The sequence below is a fragment of the Nerophis lumbriciformis genome, linkage group LG16, assembly GCF_033978685.3.
Source record: "Nerophis lumbriciformis linkage group LG16, RoL_Nlum_v2.1, whole genome shotgun sequence".
Lineage (NCBI taxonomy): Eukaryota > Metazoa > Chordata > Actinopteri > Syngnathiformes > Syngnathidae > Nerophis > Nerophis lumbriciformis.
In genome coordinates, this window is record NC_084563.2 from 25,177,099 (window position 1) to 25,195,703 (window position 18,605).

The following is an 18,605-nucleotide window of genomic DNA, read 5'->3' on the forward strand; positions in this document are numbered from 1 at the left end:
ATCCCTTTTTGAGAACCGGTTCCCGTTATCTTTTTTTTTTTTTTTTTTTCTTTTTCTTTTTTTGTGTCCTGTCCAGCTTCTCAGGCAAATCATATAGTTGATGTAGATGCCCATGTCGGCTGTTCAGATTTACTTTACAAAAGAGAAGTGTAGGATACTTCTCTTGTTGCCTTATTTGTATTTGACTTTATTAAATGTATTTATATTATCATTTAGTGCAGCCGGGCCGGAGCAGCAGGGGATAGAAAGAGAAAAAAAAAGAAGACAGAGGGGGAAATTGTGGGGACAAGAGGGGGATTAGACAGAGAGACAAAAACAACAACAGCAAACAACAACAACAATAGAGCAACATCAGCAAATATGACATGTACAAATATGATGGTAAAAGTAATAGCAAATAAGCAGTTAGTGAAAAATAAAAAATAATACAGAAATGACAATGAGCATTATTACACTACAAATGGATCAATACAAATACCAATAGAAATAGCGCTATTGATAATGAACAATACCAATAATTTACCTTTATTATCAACAATACAGTTGTTTAAATGCAACAATACATATACGTAATGATAACTTGAGATACGAAATAATGCAGAAAAATGGAGGGGGAGAAAGAGAAGCAACCTACATTAACCTTGTAGATTGTTATAGTCACAATAGGTTAAGCTTTGTCAGTGTGCCATGTGTTACACCCAGTTTACACTAGGGCAACAACGTTAATATATGTTTGATGAAACGTGATTATGTGCATGAGTGTAAGTATGCATATGTACTTGTATATGTACAGAATGTGTATATGTGTTTGTACAATGAATGTATATGTACAGAATGTGTACATGTGTTTGTACAGTGAATGTATATGTACAGTATGTGTATGTTTGTATATTGAATGTGCGTGTGGATGTACGAACATTAGGTAGGTAAATATGTACTGTATTTGTGTATGTATGTGGGAGCGTAGGTACCTATGTACGTATGTGAGCATATGTGAATTTGCATGTACAATACATTTGACTCCCAGAGTGCGTGGGAGCCAGAGCACGGCCCCATCACCCCCGAGAGCCCAACCCACAAACAGGAGGCGTGGTGCCCAGGGAACCAGGGACCACCGCCCCCACGCAGCCAAGCCGGCCAGCGACAGGAACCCCAGAGCCCGGCCCACCGTACCGCCCACAAGGGCCAGCAGCAGGCCGCAGACAGACGCACCCGGCAGAGGACAGGGCACGAGAAAAGCAGGGGACAGCCAGACCCCAAGCCAGCGAGAGACCACACCCCACACGGGCAGAAAGGCGAGACGCCCCGCCCGAGGGACCCAGAGACTTCCCGCAACCGGACGGGAAGACCGCCCCCGCCCCACCGGCAACCGGGCCCACCCCCCACCCCCGGAGAGCGCGGCGAGGCCAGCCCCCGACCACACCACCCAAATCGGCCGCCGCAGGACCACCCAGGTACAGGGCCACGGGAACCACCCACCCCACCCGCAGGGACCCCAACGATGGAGATGGAACAACCAGCAACCGCCCCGCCGAGCCCCCCCTCTGAGGGAGGGGAAAAATTAAAAAATAATATTAATAAAATATATAAAAAATAAATAAATAAATTAAAATAAAGAATTAAAAGAAGATCACAGACATGCTGACAAACAAGGTCACTACCCCAGCAACTGGCCGACTCGCAGCACCTCGGAATACCTTGCAGCACCAAGCTACCACAATAGACGCAGGGACTAGGCCCAACAGGCCCCAACCAAGACGGGCACCCGGAAGGGATGGACAGCGGGACCCAGGAGCTCCAGACACGCAGTTCGGATGCAGTAGCCTGAGGCGTCGACCCCCGTCTGACAGGCAGGCCCAGAGCGTACCCCCAGAAATATACATACATACATACATATATACATACACATACACACATACATGTATACATACCCACACATACACATATATACATATACATACACATATGTACACATACACATATATATACATACATACATACACAGACATATACATACATATACACAGTTCGTCAGCCCCGACAGCCATCACGCGCGCGCGCTGCCACCAGTCACAACATCAGCCACACCCTTGCACCAGACCCAGCAGCCACGGGCGCCCACACCACAAACAAACGGCAGCAGAAACAGCAGCCGCAATAACCCCAGACAGCCAGCACCAGCCAATCAAATCAAAGCGATCAAAAAAAAACTGCGACCAGCAACCACACGCCACCAGGACCACGGAGACCAGCCGGCGCCAGCCCGCCAGTCAGCCCGAACGCCAACACGCAAACAAGAGACACCAACACCCCCCCCCCAAGCAAAAGGCCCCCCCACCCCAACCCAAACCCGCACAAACACACCACCGCCCAAACAACCGAGACACAGCATCCAGACCAGACACGGGGGCTGCACCGCCACCACATCAAGTCACCGGTTCCCGTTATCAAAGCCACTATACCGTATTTTTGCGACCTTAGGGCGCACTGTATTAAAAGGCGCCGTGTCAGTTACGGGTGCTATCTCTGTATTTAACGCATAAATAATATACTATTTTTGGGCGCAGGCATGGTTAAACATACGCTAGTTTAAAACATACGCTAGCTTAAAACATACGCTAGCATGCATGGACGCTGTTTTAAAAAGCCAGCAGGAGCAAAGCTGAGTTGGGTTGTACTTTATTGAAGTATTTATCAATGTACTCACATTATTTTTTGATCAATCCTCATCCACAAATCCATCAAAGTCCTCATCTTCTGTTTCCGAAATGAACAGCTGGGCAAGTTCTCCATCAAACACGCCAGATTCCCTCACATAATTTTCAAAGTCAGTCTCGTTGCCGTGGGGCTCCTCCTTTTGCGAAAGCTGGAACAACAGTGCAAGCAGACACGTTAGCTCAAGCATCCACCATCCATTCGCAAATTGTGGCGTAACTCGCCCGACGCTGCCTCCCAGTTTTGGTGAAGCTGGGTTCGTCTGTCATCTATCGCTCCCATGACCCTCACAACTTCACTTTGAACGTCCTGTTTACACCCATGTCCAGCGGTTGGAGTTCTTTCGTCATGTCTTAAAGATGACTCCAGGTGGAAACTTTTCTTTCGGCAGCGTCTTCCCCTTGAAAATCATCATAGGTGGAAGTTATTGTCCATTAGCATAGCAAGCTAGCACAACAGTAAAAGCCGACTTCTCTTGCCCCGTTGTGGGTATCAGTTCGCTACCGTGTTGGTCCCCTTCTTCTCCACAGAGTGCTTTACCGGAATGTCGAAAGTGAGCGGCACCTCGTCCATGTTGGTGATGTGTTTGTCGGCAATTTTTTTATTTACAACGCACCAAGCAGCACTATATGCTAAGGGTGTAACGGTACACAAAAATGTTGGTTCGGTACGTACCTCGGTTTAGAGGTCACGGTTCGGTTCATTTTTGGTACAGTAAGAAAACAACAAAATATACATTTTTTTGGTTATTTATTTACCAAATTTGTAAACAATGGCTTTATCCTTTTAACATTGGGAATACTATAATAATTATGCCCAAAAACAGAAACAGCTCTGTGTGTGATGGATGTGAGCCACCACTAGGTTGATCAGTGCAACAGCAGGCAGTCATGAATGATAAGGATCACAATAACATACATATGCACACAGGGTCAATTGCCAGGGTTAATGTGGTCAACATATGTCAAATAAAAACTAAATAAGATAAGGCTCAGAATGGTTTCTTAACAAAACCTTTCTACATATAAAGGGCTTTTTTTGATTGATTGATTGAGACTTTTATTAGTAGATTGCACAGTACAGTACATATTCCGTACAATTCACCACTAAATGGTAACACCTGAATAAGTTTTTCAACTTGTTTAAGTCGGGGTCCACATTAATCAACATTAAACTGCCTCAAGTTGTTGCTCGGAATAAATAAAATGACAAAACTTTTCTTCTACATACAAAAAGTGCAATATTAAACAGTTTCAAGTCAACTCAGCCTCAGATGAACTTTTCTTCCCCCCCCCCAGCCTTTAACCCTGGTGACTTTCACTCAATCTTCATGTTTTTTGCCAGAAAAATCAGTTTATTCACATTTTCTGCAGAAAGAGCAGACCTGCTTGCAGTTACAATGGTATGGCAAGGTAGTGCCTTGCTAACTTGGCAGTAAGAGGATATATGGCCTCATTGTTCTTCCACCATAGAAGTGGGTCAAAATCTAGTTTTTAATGCAATATTGTCTTAAATCTGCTGCTATAAAAACATTTGTTATTGCTTTAGCCCTGCCTGACTTGCCGAGGAGAGGCTTCGTCTTTCTCTTCGTTGAAGCGATGTTCACTTGGGGGTGGTGCCGCTTCAAAATGGGTTAGCCTGTTTGACGTGTTGCCAGAAGCATACTCTACCGCTGCTGAACAATGTCGGCAAACCGCTTTTGCTTTGACCGCCTCTCGTCCTCCATTGTTTTATCACACCGCAAAGCCGAAATATTCCCAAACGGGAGATCTTAATGAGGCAAGAGGGTCTTCCAGCTCTGGCTTTTGCATGTTGTCCTAGCCCGGTCGCTGCTAGCATGCCGCGTGTTGTGCCTCGGTGTGCATTGTTTGCACAACGTGCGGTGCGCTACTTAATATGTCCATGTGGAAACTCGTTCGGTGCCCCTCCGAACCGAAATCCCCGTACCGAAACGGTTCAATACAAATACACGTACGGTTACACCCTTACTATACAGGTAAAAGCCAGTAAATTAGAATATTTTGAAAAACTTGATTTATTTCAGTAATTGCATTCAAAAGGTGTAACTTGTACATTATATTTATTCATTGCACACAGACTGATGCATTCAAATGTTTATTTCATTTAATTTTGATGATTTGAAGTGGCAACAAATGAAAATCCAAAATTCCGTGTGTCACAAAATTAGAATGTTACTTAAGGCTAATACAAAAAAGGGATTTTTAGAAATGTTGGCCAACTGAAAAGTATGAAAATGAAAAATATGAGCATGTACAATACTCAATACTTGGTTGGAGCTCCTTTTGCCTCAATTACTGTGTTAATGCGGCGTGGCATGGAGTCGATGAGTTTCTGGCACTGCTCAGGTGTTATGAGAGCCCAGGTTGCTCTGATAGTGGCCTTCAACTCTTCTGCGTTTTTGGGTCTGGCATTCTGCATCTTCCTTTTCACAATACCCCACAGATTTTCTATGGGGCTAAGGTCAGGGGAGTTGGCGGGCCAATTTAGAACAGAAATACCATGGTCCGTAAACCAGGCACGGGTAGATTTTGCGCTGTGTGCAGGCGCCAAGTCCTGTTGGAACTTGAAATCTCCATCTCCATAGAGCAGGTCAGCAGCAGGAAGCATGAAGTGCTCTAAAACTTGCTGGTAGACGGCTGCGTTGACCCTGGATCTCAGGAAACAGAGTGGACCGACACCAGCAGATGACATGGCACCCCAAACCATCACTGATGGTGGAAACTTTACACTAGACTTCAGGCAACGTGGATCCTGTGCCTCTCCTGTCTTCCTCCAGACTCTGGGACCTCGATTTCCAAAGGAAATGCAAAATTTGCATGGTTGGGTGATGGTTTGGGGTGCCATGTCATCTGCTGGTGTCGGTCCACTCTGTTTCCTGAGATCCAGGGTCAACGCAGCCGTCTACCAGCAAGTTTTAGAGCACTTCATGCTTCCTGCTGCTGACCTGCTCTATGGAGATGGAGATTTCAAGTTCCAACAGGACTTGGCGCCTGCACACAGCGCAAAATCTACCCGTGCCTGGTTTACGGACCATGGTATTTCTGTTCTAAATTAACCCGCCAACTCCCCTGACCTTAGCCCCATAGAAAATCTGTGGGGTATTGTGAAAAGGAAGATGCAGAATGCCAGACCCAAAAACGCAGAAGAGTTGAAGGCCACTATCAGAGCAACCTGGGCTCTCATAACACCTGAGCAGTGCCAGAAACTCATCGACTCCTTGCCACGCAGCATTAACGCAGTAATTGAGGCAAAAGGAGCTCCAACCAAGTATTGAGTATTGTACATGCTCATATTTTTCATTTTCATACTTTTCAGTTGGCCAACATTTCTAAAAATCCCTTTTTTGTATTAGCCTTAAGTAATATTCTAATTTTGTGACACACGGAATTTTGGATTTTCATTTGTTGCCACTTCAAATCATCAAAATTAAATTAAATAAACATTTGAATGCATCAGTCTGTGTGCAATGAATAAATATAATGTACAAGTTACACCTTTTGAATGCAATTACTGAAATAAATCAAGTTTTTCAAAATATTCTAATTTACTGGCTTTTACCTGTATGCTCACTGAGGGCATGCCTTTATCGTCCTCTCTCCCCTGAAACCTTCACCCTTTTAACGTCCGCATGCTGTCCTCAGTCACGTCCGCCTTTCCTCACAAAACATCTACGGCTTTTGGAACTCAGTGCACACACAACAACCTATCTGGATTCGATAAGAGATTCGATAAGGAATCGGTTCAATAAAAGGATTCGATAATGGCATCGACATCGATAATTTCTTAACGGACATCATCCCTAGTGGTCTGTCATAACCTTTTTAGAATTCTATCGGACGTTGTGACTTTTGGTTTTAGTGTTCCTGAAAAAAAGGGACCCAAACACACATACTGTACAGCATATTTTTACAGCTAAATGTGTATATATCATTTATACACACATACACATTGGCCCCCCCAGACACATTTTTTTCTCTCAATCTGGCCCCCCGAGTCAAATATATAATATTCAAATATTTGCCCAGCTCTGTACTATGTGAAGGGTTCAAACAAAGTATCATATTTTGAATTATGGCCACGCATTGGTTGTATCACAATAGATGTGTGTGGAAAATTTTAAGGGTTAATTGAATCACTTGAAACCAATATTATAAGACAGGTATTGTAAAGACGAATCCAGTGATATCAGTATAATTTTCCTGTGATAAATATTAAGAAAGTTATGACTTTTTTAGACCGGTGAAAGCTATCTCATGTATGGTCAACTTCTTCAAAACAAAGTCAATGCGGCTCAAGCGTTTAGGAATGACCTTTTTTGTTCAAAATGTCGTAACTCTCTTGATATTAAAATAGGATAGACTTTATTTAGCCCACAACGGGGAAAATGTGTGGTTGCAGTGCAGACACGAAAAGTACACACAAAAAAAAGTTAAAACCGTGTATGACAACAAGAGGGAAACATCAAAGAACATAAACGACATAAAAATGATGATCAAAATATAACTATAGATGTCAACATTGTGTATGTGCTGAAAGATTCATTTGATTACTTATCAAAATATAACTATAGATGTCAACATTGTGTATGTGCTGAAGGATTAATTTATGATTGTTTATCAAAATATAACTATAGATGTCAACATTGTGTATGTGCTGAAGGATTAATTTATGATTGTTTATCAAAATATAACTATAGATGTCAACATTGTGTATGCGCTGAAAGATTAATTTATGATTGTTTATCAAAATATAACTATAGATGTCAACATTGTGTATGTGCTGAAAGATTAATTTATGATTGCTTATCAAAATATATAGATGTCAACATAGTGTATGTGCTGAAAGGTTCATTTATGATTTTTTTATCAAAATATAACTATAGATGTCAACATAGTGTATGTGCTGAAAGGTTCAGTTTAAGGCTGCAGCTAACGATTATTTTTCTATCGATTAATCTATAGATTATTTTTTTCGATTAATCGGTTAATCTATAGATTATTTTTTCGATTAATCTATAGATTATTTTTCCTTTTACCGATTATTTTTTTTATTTAAAATGAAGATGAAAAAATAAATGTTGGCCAGTTTTTTCAAAAGGTATGACTTTTATATACAAAAAAAAAAGTATGGCCACTCAGTCAACATTGACAACAACATGACAAAATATTCTGTAACAATGTAAACATTTAAAACTTTTAACATTTAACAAAATTAAAAGTAGCTTATTTGCTTTTTAATGTGCAAATATAAAAGTAAACATCCAGTGCAAATCTTAATATTCTGCAATAGTATAAGCATTTCTAAAGTAAAAGTATTGCTTATTTTGCTTTAAAATGTGCAAAAATAAAGATAAACATCCAATACAAAAAAGTGCAAAACGAAATATTCTGTAACAGTGTAAACATTTCAACAAAAGTAAAAGTATTGCTTATTTTGCTTAATAACACAACAATGATAGTATGATTAAAGTGAAAGTTAATTGTTGGTTTGTACATAGTATATGTAACTGTTAATGTTGTAAAAGGTATTTGCACAACTAATTAACGTTGGCGTTAAAGAGGAGCGCGTCTTTGTAAACACTGAACAGGCATGCCAAACGCGCCTCTCAGAGCGAAACAGTGTTTTAGTTTATGAATTTACAACGCAGATACAAATGACACATTCATGATTTTGTGTAATGATGACAATGTATACTCACGCGGACGATTGACTAGTTGATGGTGATGGCAAGAACGCTGTCGGGTGTTTTCTTTTCAAATGTTCCTTCATAGCCGTTGTGCTGCTATGATAGGCCATTTCCGCTCGACACAGTGTGCATACAACAACTGTCAAGTGTTTTTCTTTTTTCGCTGTGCTTATCCCACACTTGAAGGGATGTACCAATGCTGAATGTGGCTTCTGGATTTCACTCAAAAGACCAGACCGTAGTTACTTTTTCCTTTTATTTTCCTTTAGTTTGCAACAGTTTTTCCAACCAAGAAACAGCTTATTTTTTCTTCTTTAGTCTTTTTAGCAGTCTTTAGCAGTGTTAATAGACTTTAGTTTCTTTAGCTGTCATTAGCTGTCTTTAGTAGCCTTTAGTAGCCTTTAGCTTCTTTAGTAGGTGAAAAACCTTTAAGGACAAAACACCACAAGATTAACATGCTGTAAAAAATCAATCAATTATCAATCCCATAATTTACAACTATTAATTAGCTATCAAACTCTTAACCATTAAACAAGTGCAAGAAAATGGACACATCTTTTCCCTTTAAGTTAAAACAGATTTTAAATAAATTGTCTCAACATAAATGCACCAAGATACATATAAAATACATTTAACACCAGAAACACAATAGATAAATGCAACAGAAAACCCAATATGCAAATACATAAATACCTAACCAATTAACCGCCTATTTAGATACATATTTAAAATCCATATTCAATATAAATATATTATTAATTTAGCAGTGAAACACTCAATCTTAAACGCTGTCTACTGGTAGAAAAATGCCCCTTTTTCTACGCCCTCACCAACACAGTTAAATCCAACACTTTAAATTGAGCGACTTCACCCTCCTGATGAAGCAAACTGCTCCAACATTTATCAAACTAAGCAAAGAATATCAACACTAAACAACAGTTACATAACACACTGTGTGTATTTAGCCTCCAGACTAAGCACGCTACATGCACACAACCCCCCCTCCCATCTCACCAGCGCAACAGGTGCGCCACACCCACGAAGAGAAATATTAAATCTTACATACTTTTGGCACAACTCTGGGTTATCTGTAATGAACTAAACCTTTTTCCACTCTGCGCTGGCGTCTTTTGTACTCCTTGATTTGACACAGCGGTCTAATTACCGGGCTCGCGCACCAGCAGATGAGACAGGAGCGCGCCGCGTTATACCTGCGCGCGAACGTAAACTGATCGGCTCTGATTTTATAAGCCGACTGGCCGAAATAATGCCGAATTATATACATTTGTTTATTGAAATACTCCCACACTTTTGACGACTTTTGGCGTGCTTTTTTTCCCTCGCTCGCACCGCTCGCATCATCTGCTTTGCGCTCCGCCATGACGGCAGTGTGACGTAAATATGCGACGCGTCGAAGCATAAAAACGACGTCGACGTATTTACGTAACCGACTACGTCGACGCGTCGTTTCAGCCTTAGTTCAGTTATGATTGCCTATCAAAATATAACTATAGATGTCAACATTGTGAATGTGCTGAAAGATTCATTTGATTGCTTAACTATAACTATAGATGTCAACATTGTGTATGTGCTGAAAGATTCATTTATGATTATTTATCAAAATATAACTGTAGATGTCAACATTGTGTGTGTGTGTGCTGAAAGATTCATTTGATTGCTTATCAAATAATTATAGATGTCAACATTGTGTACATGCTGAAAGATTAATTTATGATTGCTTGTCAAAATATAACTATAGATGTCAACATTGTTCCTTTCCTTTCCTTTTTTCCTTTTATTGTCATTCAAATTTGAACTTTACATTTTGTGTATGTGCTGAAAGGTTCATTTATGATTGTTTATCAAAATATAACTATAGATGTCAAGATTGTGTATGTGCTGAAAGATTCATTTATGATTGTTTATCAAAATATAACTAGATGTCAACATTGTGTGTGCTGAAAGCAGTGGCTCCAATATTTTCCTCCAAGTGGAGTCTCGCGGGATGAGATTTTACGAGAATAACGGCTCATGACGCAAAACACCCTTTAATGGAAACAACTAATAGTCGCAAATGTACTTTATCAAAATTTTTGAAATGTTATTTTGCGAAAAACTACGATGGAACCACAGCTACTTTTACAATGTAGTTTTAATTAAAATCATGAAATTAGCTTTAGAAGTGATGTCAAATTTGAGTAAACATGGATGGTCGGACTCGACTTGCGAGCCACAAAACAAATGGCGGGATCCAAAAAATCTGTGTGCGAATCAATCAATTTAAAAGATGATTAATCGACTCACAGATAAATGTATAACTTATATTGTAATTGTAAATGGTGAGTGTTTACCGTATTTTCCTGACTATGAGGTGCACTTTAAATCCTTTTTTTTTTCTCCTCAAAACTCGACAGTGTGCCTTAGAATAATTCTGGTTTTGCTCATCGACCTCGAAGTAATTTTATTTGGTACATGGTGTAATGATAATTGTAACCAGTAGATGGCAGTCAAACATAAGAGATACGTGTAGACTGCAATATGATGGCAATGTGACTCAAGCAAACAACACCAACAATTTATATTTTCCATTGAAAATATAGAACATTACACACGGCGCTCAAAAATCTATCAAAATGTTTTAGTACGACTTTGGTAAGCTATGAAGCCGCACCGCTTGATGGATTGTCGGCGCATTAAACATACGAGTATTATTATGATGTGTATGTATAAGGTAAGACATATTATCTGGCGTTTCCATCCATCCATCTTCTTCCGCTTATCCGAGGTCGGGTCGCGGGGGCAGCAGCCTAAGCAGGGAAACCCAGACTTCCCTCTCCCCAGCCACTTCTTCCAGCTCTTCCCGGGGGATCCCGAGGCGTTCCCAGGCCAGCCGGGAGACAAAGTCTTCCCAACGTGTCCTGGGTCTTCCCCGTGGCCTCCTACCAGTCGGACGTGCCCTAAACACCTCCATAGGGAGGCGTTCGGGTGGCATCCTGACCAGATGCCCGAACAACCTCATCTGGCTCCTCTCGATGTGGAGGAGCAGCGGCTTTACTTTGAGCTCTTCCCGGATGACAGAGCTTCTCACCCTATCTCTAAGGGAGAGCCCCGCCACCCGGCGGAGGAAACTAATTTCAGCCGCTTGTACCCGTGATCTTGTCTTTTCGGTCATAACCCTAAGCTCATGACCATAGGTGAGGATGGGAACGTAGATCGACCGTTAAATTGAGAGCTTTGCCTTCCGGCTCAGCTCCTTCTTCACCACAACGGATCGATAGAGCGTCCGCATTACTGAAGACGGCGCACCGATCCGCCTGTCGATCTCCCGATCCACTCTTCCCTCACTCGTGAACAAGACTCCGAGGTACTTGAACTCCTCCACTTGGGGCAGGGTCTCCACCCTTTTCCGGGCGAGAACCTTGGACTCGGACTTGGAGGTGCTGATTCCCATCCCAGTCGCTTCACACTCAACTGCAAACCGATCCAGTGGCGTTTTGTTTCGCAATATTATGCAAAAGAAACATTTCTTACCTTCTAGGACCTGCTGATCTGTATTTGGGATCTGCATAAATCCAGAAAAATTGCGTGCGTCCGCCTTTGTAGTCCGTGGAGACGGCGTAGTCGATAAGCTTCTTCTTTTTCCGCTGTATCGCGGTGATGAAAACAAGGCGAACGCAGTTCAAAACGGCTGTCGTGAAATACGCTAAGTGACTGCTTTTTGGAGGTCTCACACACAGACAGAGAGACACACACACACACACACACACACACACACACACACACACACACACACACACAGACACAGATCTAATCACAGAGTTGAACTATTACCAGTTCTTTAAACACCACTAACCTTTGACTTTTGTGTTTGTTGTTTCTTAGGACAGAAAATCCCATCAGCATGTTTTCTGCTACACAACCTGCGTGTGGTTCTGAAAGATCTTATCTTGCTCAAACGTCCAACTGTCACAACCCGAAGCAGCAGCAAGGGAAAAACTCATTTGGTGAGTTTGATAAAATAACAGGCGTGTCATCCACAGGGTCTCTCGTTTGTTATAAAAGAACAAGAGATATATGGACTTTCTTTTTTTCGCCCCCAAAACACCAAAAGGTCCTTCTGTGGAGCCAAAAATGCTGATTGAGAGGTACAAGCGCGGTGAGGTGCACGCTGTGTCCTTGCTGCATATGCTGGCCCAGTCTTACCAGTTCCACCTGGAGTTCAAGGAAACGGTGACCACAGGTATAAATACCGTATTTTCCGGACTATAGAGCACATCGGCATATAAGCAGCACCCACAAAATTTTAGGAGAAAAAAAGATTTTCCATTTATTAGCCACACCGGACTATAATCCGCAAATATATACGTTGGGAAATGAGTTATTTACACAGAAATATTTTGTAAATGTTTATTTACATACCTTAATTGTTTCCAAACGGTGCCTGTAAAACGGAAGATCAAACAAAACAGAAGTCATCGTCATGGACCCACTAGCTGCGGAAGCTCGCTCTTCAATCAGCTAAACAGACTAAATAACTACACGGTGACATTTCGGTGAATTTAGGAAACTGAAACATTCCGAAAAGAATGCCATTGTAAGGTAATAATACTAACACAGACACTTGTAAACGTGTTAGCATGTTAGCTAATGTTAAAGACGCTAGCTTCATTACATTACGATAGCACGTACAAATATGCATGAAAACACTCCTACAGACATCACACAAGGGATGTTTTATTAAGTAAGAATTGTTTTAGTTAAATTGTAAAACTTACAAACGTTTAGAGCAGTGTTTTTCAACCTTTTTTGAGCCAAGGCACGCACATTTTATTCACTGAAAAAATCCAGAGGCACACCGCGAGCAGAAAATGTTAAAATTTTTTAACTCAACAGCCGATATTGACAGTAAAAAGTAGTTCTCGCAATTGTTGGATATAAATTCAAACCATAACCAAGCATGCATCAATATAGCTCTTGTTTCAAAGTAGGTGTACAGTCACCACCTGTCACATCACGCTGTGACTTATTTTGAGGTTTTTGGTGTTTTTCTGTGTTTTAGTTCTGGTCTTGCGCTCCTATTTTGGTGGCTTTTCCTGTTTTTTGGTATTTTCTGTAGCAGTTTCATGTCTGCACCTGCTTTGTTTTGGCAATCAAGACTATTTAAGTTGTTTTTATCCTTCATTGTGTGGACATTGTTGATTGTCATGTCTTTGTGGACGCCGTCTGCTCCATGCGCTGTAAATCTTTGCTGTCGTCCAGCATTCTGTTTTTGTTTACTTTGCAGCCAGTTCAGTTTTAGTTTCGTTTTGCATAGCCATCCCTAAGGTTCAATGCCTTTTCTTAGCGGCACTTGCCTTTAGTTATTTTTGGTTTAAGCATTAGATACCTTTTTACCTGCACGCTGCCTCCCGCTGTCGCCTGCATATTGTGATCACGACAAACCATCGTCGTCTCACGCGATGTGTTCCCGACATGTACAAAGCCATTAGCTACCAGCTTCCACCTACTGATACTGAGGAGAATAACATGGTTACTCTGCCGAGCTCTAGACAGCACCGCAAACTGAACAACGGCAAATTTGCGAATTATAATTACTGGTTTGCAAAAAATTTTTTTAACCCAAATAGGTGAAACTACATAATCTCCCACGGCACACCAGACTGTATCTCACGGAGCGGCACAGTGATTGAAAAACACTGGCTTAGAATGAATGAAGACTGAAGAATCCATACGAGTAGAAACCCTATGGATGGCTAGAAAATGGAACAGCACTTGCTCGGTCTAAACAGAAGGGCAATGCAGCACCTGCAGTGAGCAAACTCGTCCAAAAAATGGCACCGTAGCACAAACAAGAACCCGCCTATTAAGTGTCTTTGCCTGTTTCTTTTTTTTAAACTATTTGCATTGTTTAAATTAGTCGCACCATAAGAAAAAAGTAGCAGCTTATAGCCCGGAATTTACGGTGGTACAAGATAGCGATGTAATGTTCACAAACGAGTCGAGTCTTTTGAAAGGCTCTTTCAAGTGAATGAGAACCGATTCACAGTTGTGGGCCATTTGTTTGTGCGCCGTTTTTCAATGCAAATTTCTTTCATATGTGCGCCACCTGACTGGATGGAGTCACACGGTTCAAAAACGTCACAGAATGAACCGTGAGTCAAATGAAACGTAGCAACACTCGGAAGCACTTTTCCAGTTGATTTGTTAAGTAACCTAGTTTCGATGTATAAGTTAGACTTTATTTATCTCAAAATGGGGAAAGTATGTTGTTTGTAGATCCAAAAAGTCCACAAAAATAAGGTAAGAAAGCAAAAAGGAAACTTTAGGGAACATAAAAGACAGAACTGACGTGACCAGCTGCCACTTCAGTGCCATTCACTTCATTTCTATATTGTGCCCATTTTTATTCTAGGTGTATTTGTAAGCTTTTTTCTGGACTGATAAAATGCTTGTGTGGAAAACGTTCCTGTAAAGTTGATTTGCATGAGGGTTTTTTGAATGTAGCAGATTCGACTCAGAAAATTATTTAATGGAAGACAGCCCTAGTAATAGCTACGGTAGTCCGTATAGTGGTCTCATTATTGACACTTCCTGTCTCTGCTTTGCTTGCAGCGACCCTTCTAGTGTGCAAGACCACTATATAGATAATAGTAGTTTAGGTGTATTATTTTTTTATCCTGTGTATATTCATGTGTTCTGTGTACAGTGGGCTGACTTAGTTGTTCATTTAGCTGCAAGTTCACACTTGAACTAAGTTTTTACTCCCCGTACACGGAAGACCTCCTGCATAATATGTATACATACTAGTGTTGTCCCGATACCAATATATTGATACCGGTACCAGTACTTTTTAGAGGCGGTATAGTACCGAATATGATTCATTAGTATCACGGTACTATACTAATACCGGTATACCGTACAACCCTAGTAGATACTGTATACAAATGAGTTCCACCTATAGCTGCATTTAATGATTACGCTGTTTTCTTTTCAGGGAACACAACAAGGCTGTTATTTGCCTTTTGCGTGCTGATTGATGGCGTTCAGTACAAAACTGGCATGGGACCAGCAAAGAAGGAGGCCCGGCTCAAAGCCGCAGAGTTTGCCCTTCAGGATCTGCTGCCTACTTTGGAAAAAGAGAAGTTCGACCTCCCTAAGGTGTCAGGTCAGTATTTCAAAATCGACAAGTTATGAATGGTATGGTGATTAATGCTGAACTGTCAATTTACATCTGCCGTATTTTCCGGACTATAGAGTTAAAGTTAAAGAGCACCTGTATTAAAAGCCACACCTACACATTTTAGAATAAATTGTTTTTTTCCCATATATTAGCTGCACCAGACTATAAGCTACAGATATATACATTGTGAAGTAAGTTGTTTACACGGAAATATATTTTTTAAATGTTTATTTACATACCTTAATTGTTTCCAAACGGTGTCTGTAACACTGCAGTAAAACGGCTGATCAAACAAAACATAAGTCATCGTCATGGACCCACTAGCTGCGGAAGGTAGCTCTCCAATCAGCTAAACAGACTCAATAACTCCAAGGTGACGTTTTGGTGACATTACGAAACTGAAACAATACAAAAAGAATGCCATTGTAAGTTAATAATAGCAAAGTCACTTGTAAATGTGTTAGCATATTAGCTAATGCTGACTATGCTACTTCATTACATTACAATATGTACCAATGTGCATGAAAACACTCCTACAGACATCACCCAGGGGATAGTTTAGCAAGTAAAAATCGTTTGTTATACTGTAAAGCATAAAACGTTGCTTGGAGTGATGAATGAAGAGTCCATACGGGTAAAAATGCTATGAACGGCTAGAAGACGGAACAGCTTTTGTACTTCAGGTTCAAAGCTCAGTCTAAACAGAAGGGCAATGCAGCAGCTGAAGTGAGAAAATGTGTCCAAAAGATGCCGCCATAGCACAAATAATAACACCTATTCATTGTTTTTGTTTTTTTAACCATTTGCACAATGTCCGTCAGCGAAGAAAAATCCACAAATTAGCCGCACCGTTTTATAAGCTGCAGGGTTCAAGGCATAGAAAAAAAGTAGCGCCATATAGTCCGGAAATTACGTTATTACTCTTTAATTAATGCAGAATATTTTTATGTTTGCTCTTTTTAGCTTTCCCACCACTCTTATCAGTCAAAGAGGAGTTTTTGAAAACTGATATCCAATCCAGTAGATTTATTCGAGGTAAGCCATCCATACCTTTTCTATTCTGCCTGCTTTTCTTTCTTTTTGGTTTATTCTCTCTCAACCTTGTCAATATTTTCTACTGTTCCTATCCAGAGAGGAAGAGTCCTACTAACCTGCAGATACCAAACGCTGTCAAGGATCAGCTGAACATGTTGATGAATAGCCACCCTCAGTTCTGTGCCTGCGCAGCCACCGTCGCAGCGTTCGTCATTCAGACCTGTGAGTGCATTATAAAACCACAATGGTCCTAGACGATAAAATAATACCAAAATGTGTCGCGATAGACACGTAATCAATTGCAATACAAAATGTTTTCAATGAAACGTTGAATATATATATTTTTTCTTCGTCGGAAGAAAACGGAAGTTCTAAAGCAAGGTTGGTTGCGTGAACAAAGGCACTCGCTCTCCGGTAACCGAGCAACGGAGGAAATGATCACTGATCAATCAATCAATCAATCAATGTTTATTTATCCATCCATCCATTTTCTACCGCTTCGTCCCTTTGGGGTCGCGGGGGGCGCTGGAGCCTATCTCAGCTACAATCAGGCGGAAGGCGGCGTACACCCTGGACAAGTCGCCACCTCATCGCAGAATGTTTATTTATATAGCCCTAAATTGTAAGTGTCTCAAAGGGCTGCACAAGCCACAACAACATCCACGGTTCAGCGCCCACATAAGGGCAAGGAAAAACTCACAACCCACGTCGATGAGAATGACTGAGAAACCTTGGAGAGGACCCCCCCCTCCCCCTCCCCCTCTAGGGGAGACCGAATGCAATGGACGTCGAGTGGGTCTGACATAATATTGTGAAAGTCCAGTCCATAGTGGATCTAACATAATAATGAGAGTCCAGTCCATAGTGGGGCCAGCAGGACCATCCCGAGCGGAGACGGGTCAGCAGCGCAGAGATGTCCCCAACCGATGCACAGGTCCACCCCGGGTCCTGACTCTGGACAGCCAGCACTTCATCCATGGCCACCGGACCTGTGTTCCCCCCTCCACAAAGAAGAGGGGCAGAGGAGAAAAGAAAAGAAACGGCAGATCAACTGGTCTAAAAAGGGGGTCTATTTAAAGGCTAGAGTATACAAATGAGTTTTAAGATGGGATTTAAATGCTTCTACTGAGGTAGCATCTCTAACTGTTACCGGGAGGGCATTCCATAGTACTGGAGCCCGAATAGAAAATGCTCTATAGCCCGCAGACTTTTTTGGGGCTCTGGGAATCACTAATAAGCCGGAGTTCTTTGAACGCAGATTTCTTGCCGGGACATATGGTACAATACAATCGGCAAGATAGGCTGGAGCTAGACCGTGTAGTATTTTATACGTAAGTAGTAAAACCTTAAAGTCACATCTTAAGTGCACAGGAAGCCAGTGCAGGTGAGCCAGTATAGGCGTACCGTATTTTCCGCACTATAAGGCGCACCTAAAAACCACAAATTTTCTCAAAAGCTGACAGTGCGCCTTATAATCCGGTGCGCCTTATATATGGGTTAATATTAATATTAATTTTCATAAAGTTTAGGTCTCGCAACTACGGTAAACAGCCGCCATCTTTTTTCCCCGTAGAAGAAGCGCGCGGTGCATGCTGGGATATGTGACGTTTCATTTCCATTTGTGTGTTTATGTAAAGACCCCAAAATGGCTCCTATTAAGTGTGTTGTCTGTCTAATTATAAATAATGCAGACGAGGCGTGTTAACTGAGTTCTCAACGTTTACTCACAGCGTGCTCATAACCACATTCTAACTGCCAGCATACAACAACGCTTCTCAGGGCTACCGCGCATGCTCGTCACTATCGTTGCATGCTGGGTAGTGTAGTTGTTATATTTGCTAGCTCATAACATCACATTAAGAGACACGCTTACGCGCTTAATTCAATACTCGCCGTCATTCCGGGTGGATTGACAAAAGACCTCCAGCCGCTAGATATTGGTGTCAACAGGGCATTCGAAGCTAGACT

The 18,605-nt window shown here is 41.4% G+C and overlaps 1 protein-coding gene across 1 annotated transcript in view; it reads left to right on the forward strand.

Moving 5' to 3' along the window:
- The window catches only part of adad1 (adenosine deaminase domain containing 1 (testis-specific)), a 52,055-nt gene that overhangs the window by 4,449 nt on the left and 29,001 nt on the right, over window positions 1-18,605 (forward strand). Inside the window, exons 2-6 of the mRNA XM_061976860.2 lie at window positions 12,305-12,426; window positions 12,534-12,662; window positions 15,417-15,587; window positions 16,566-16,637; window positions 16,734-16,859. Of these exons, the coding sequence (XP_061832844.2) occupies window positions 12,324-12,426; window positions 12,534-12,662; window positions 15,417-15,587; window positions 16,566-16,637; window positions 16,734-16,859 (601 nt within the window). The 5' untranslated portion in view covers window positions 12,305-12,323. The remainder of the gene's footprint in view (window positions 1-12,304; window positions 12,427-12,533; window positions 12,663-15,416; window positions 15,588-16,565; window positions 16,638-16,733; window positions 16,860-18,605) is intronic.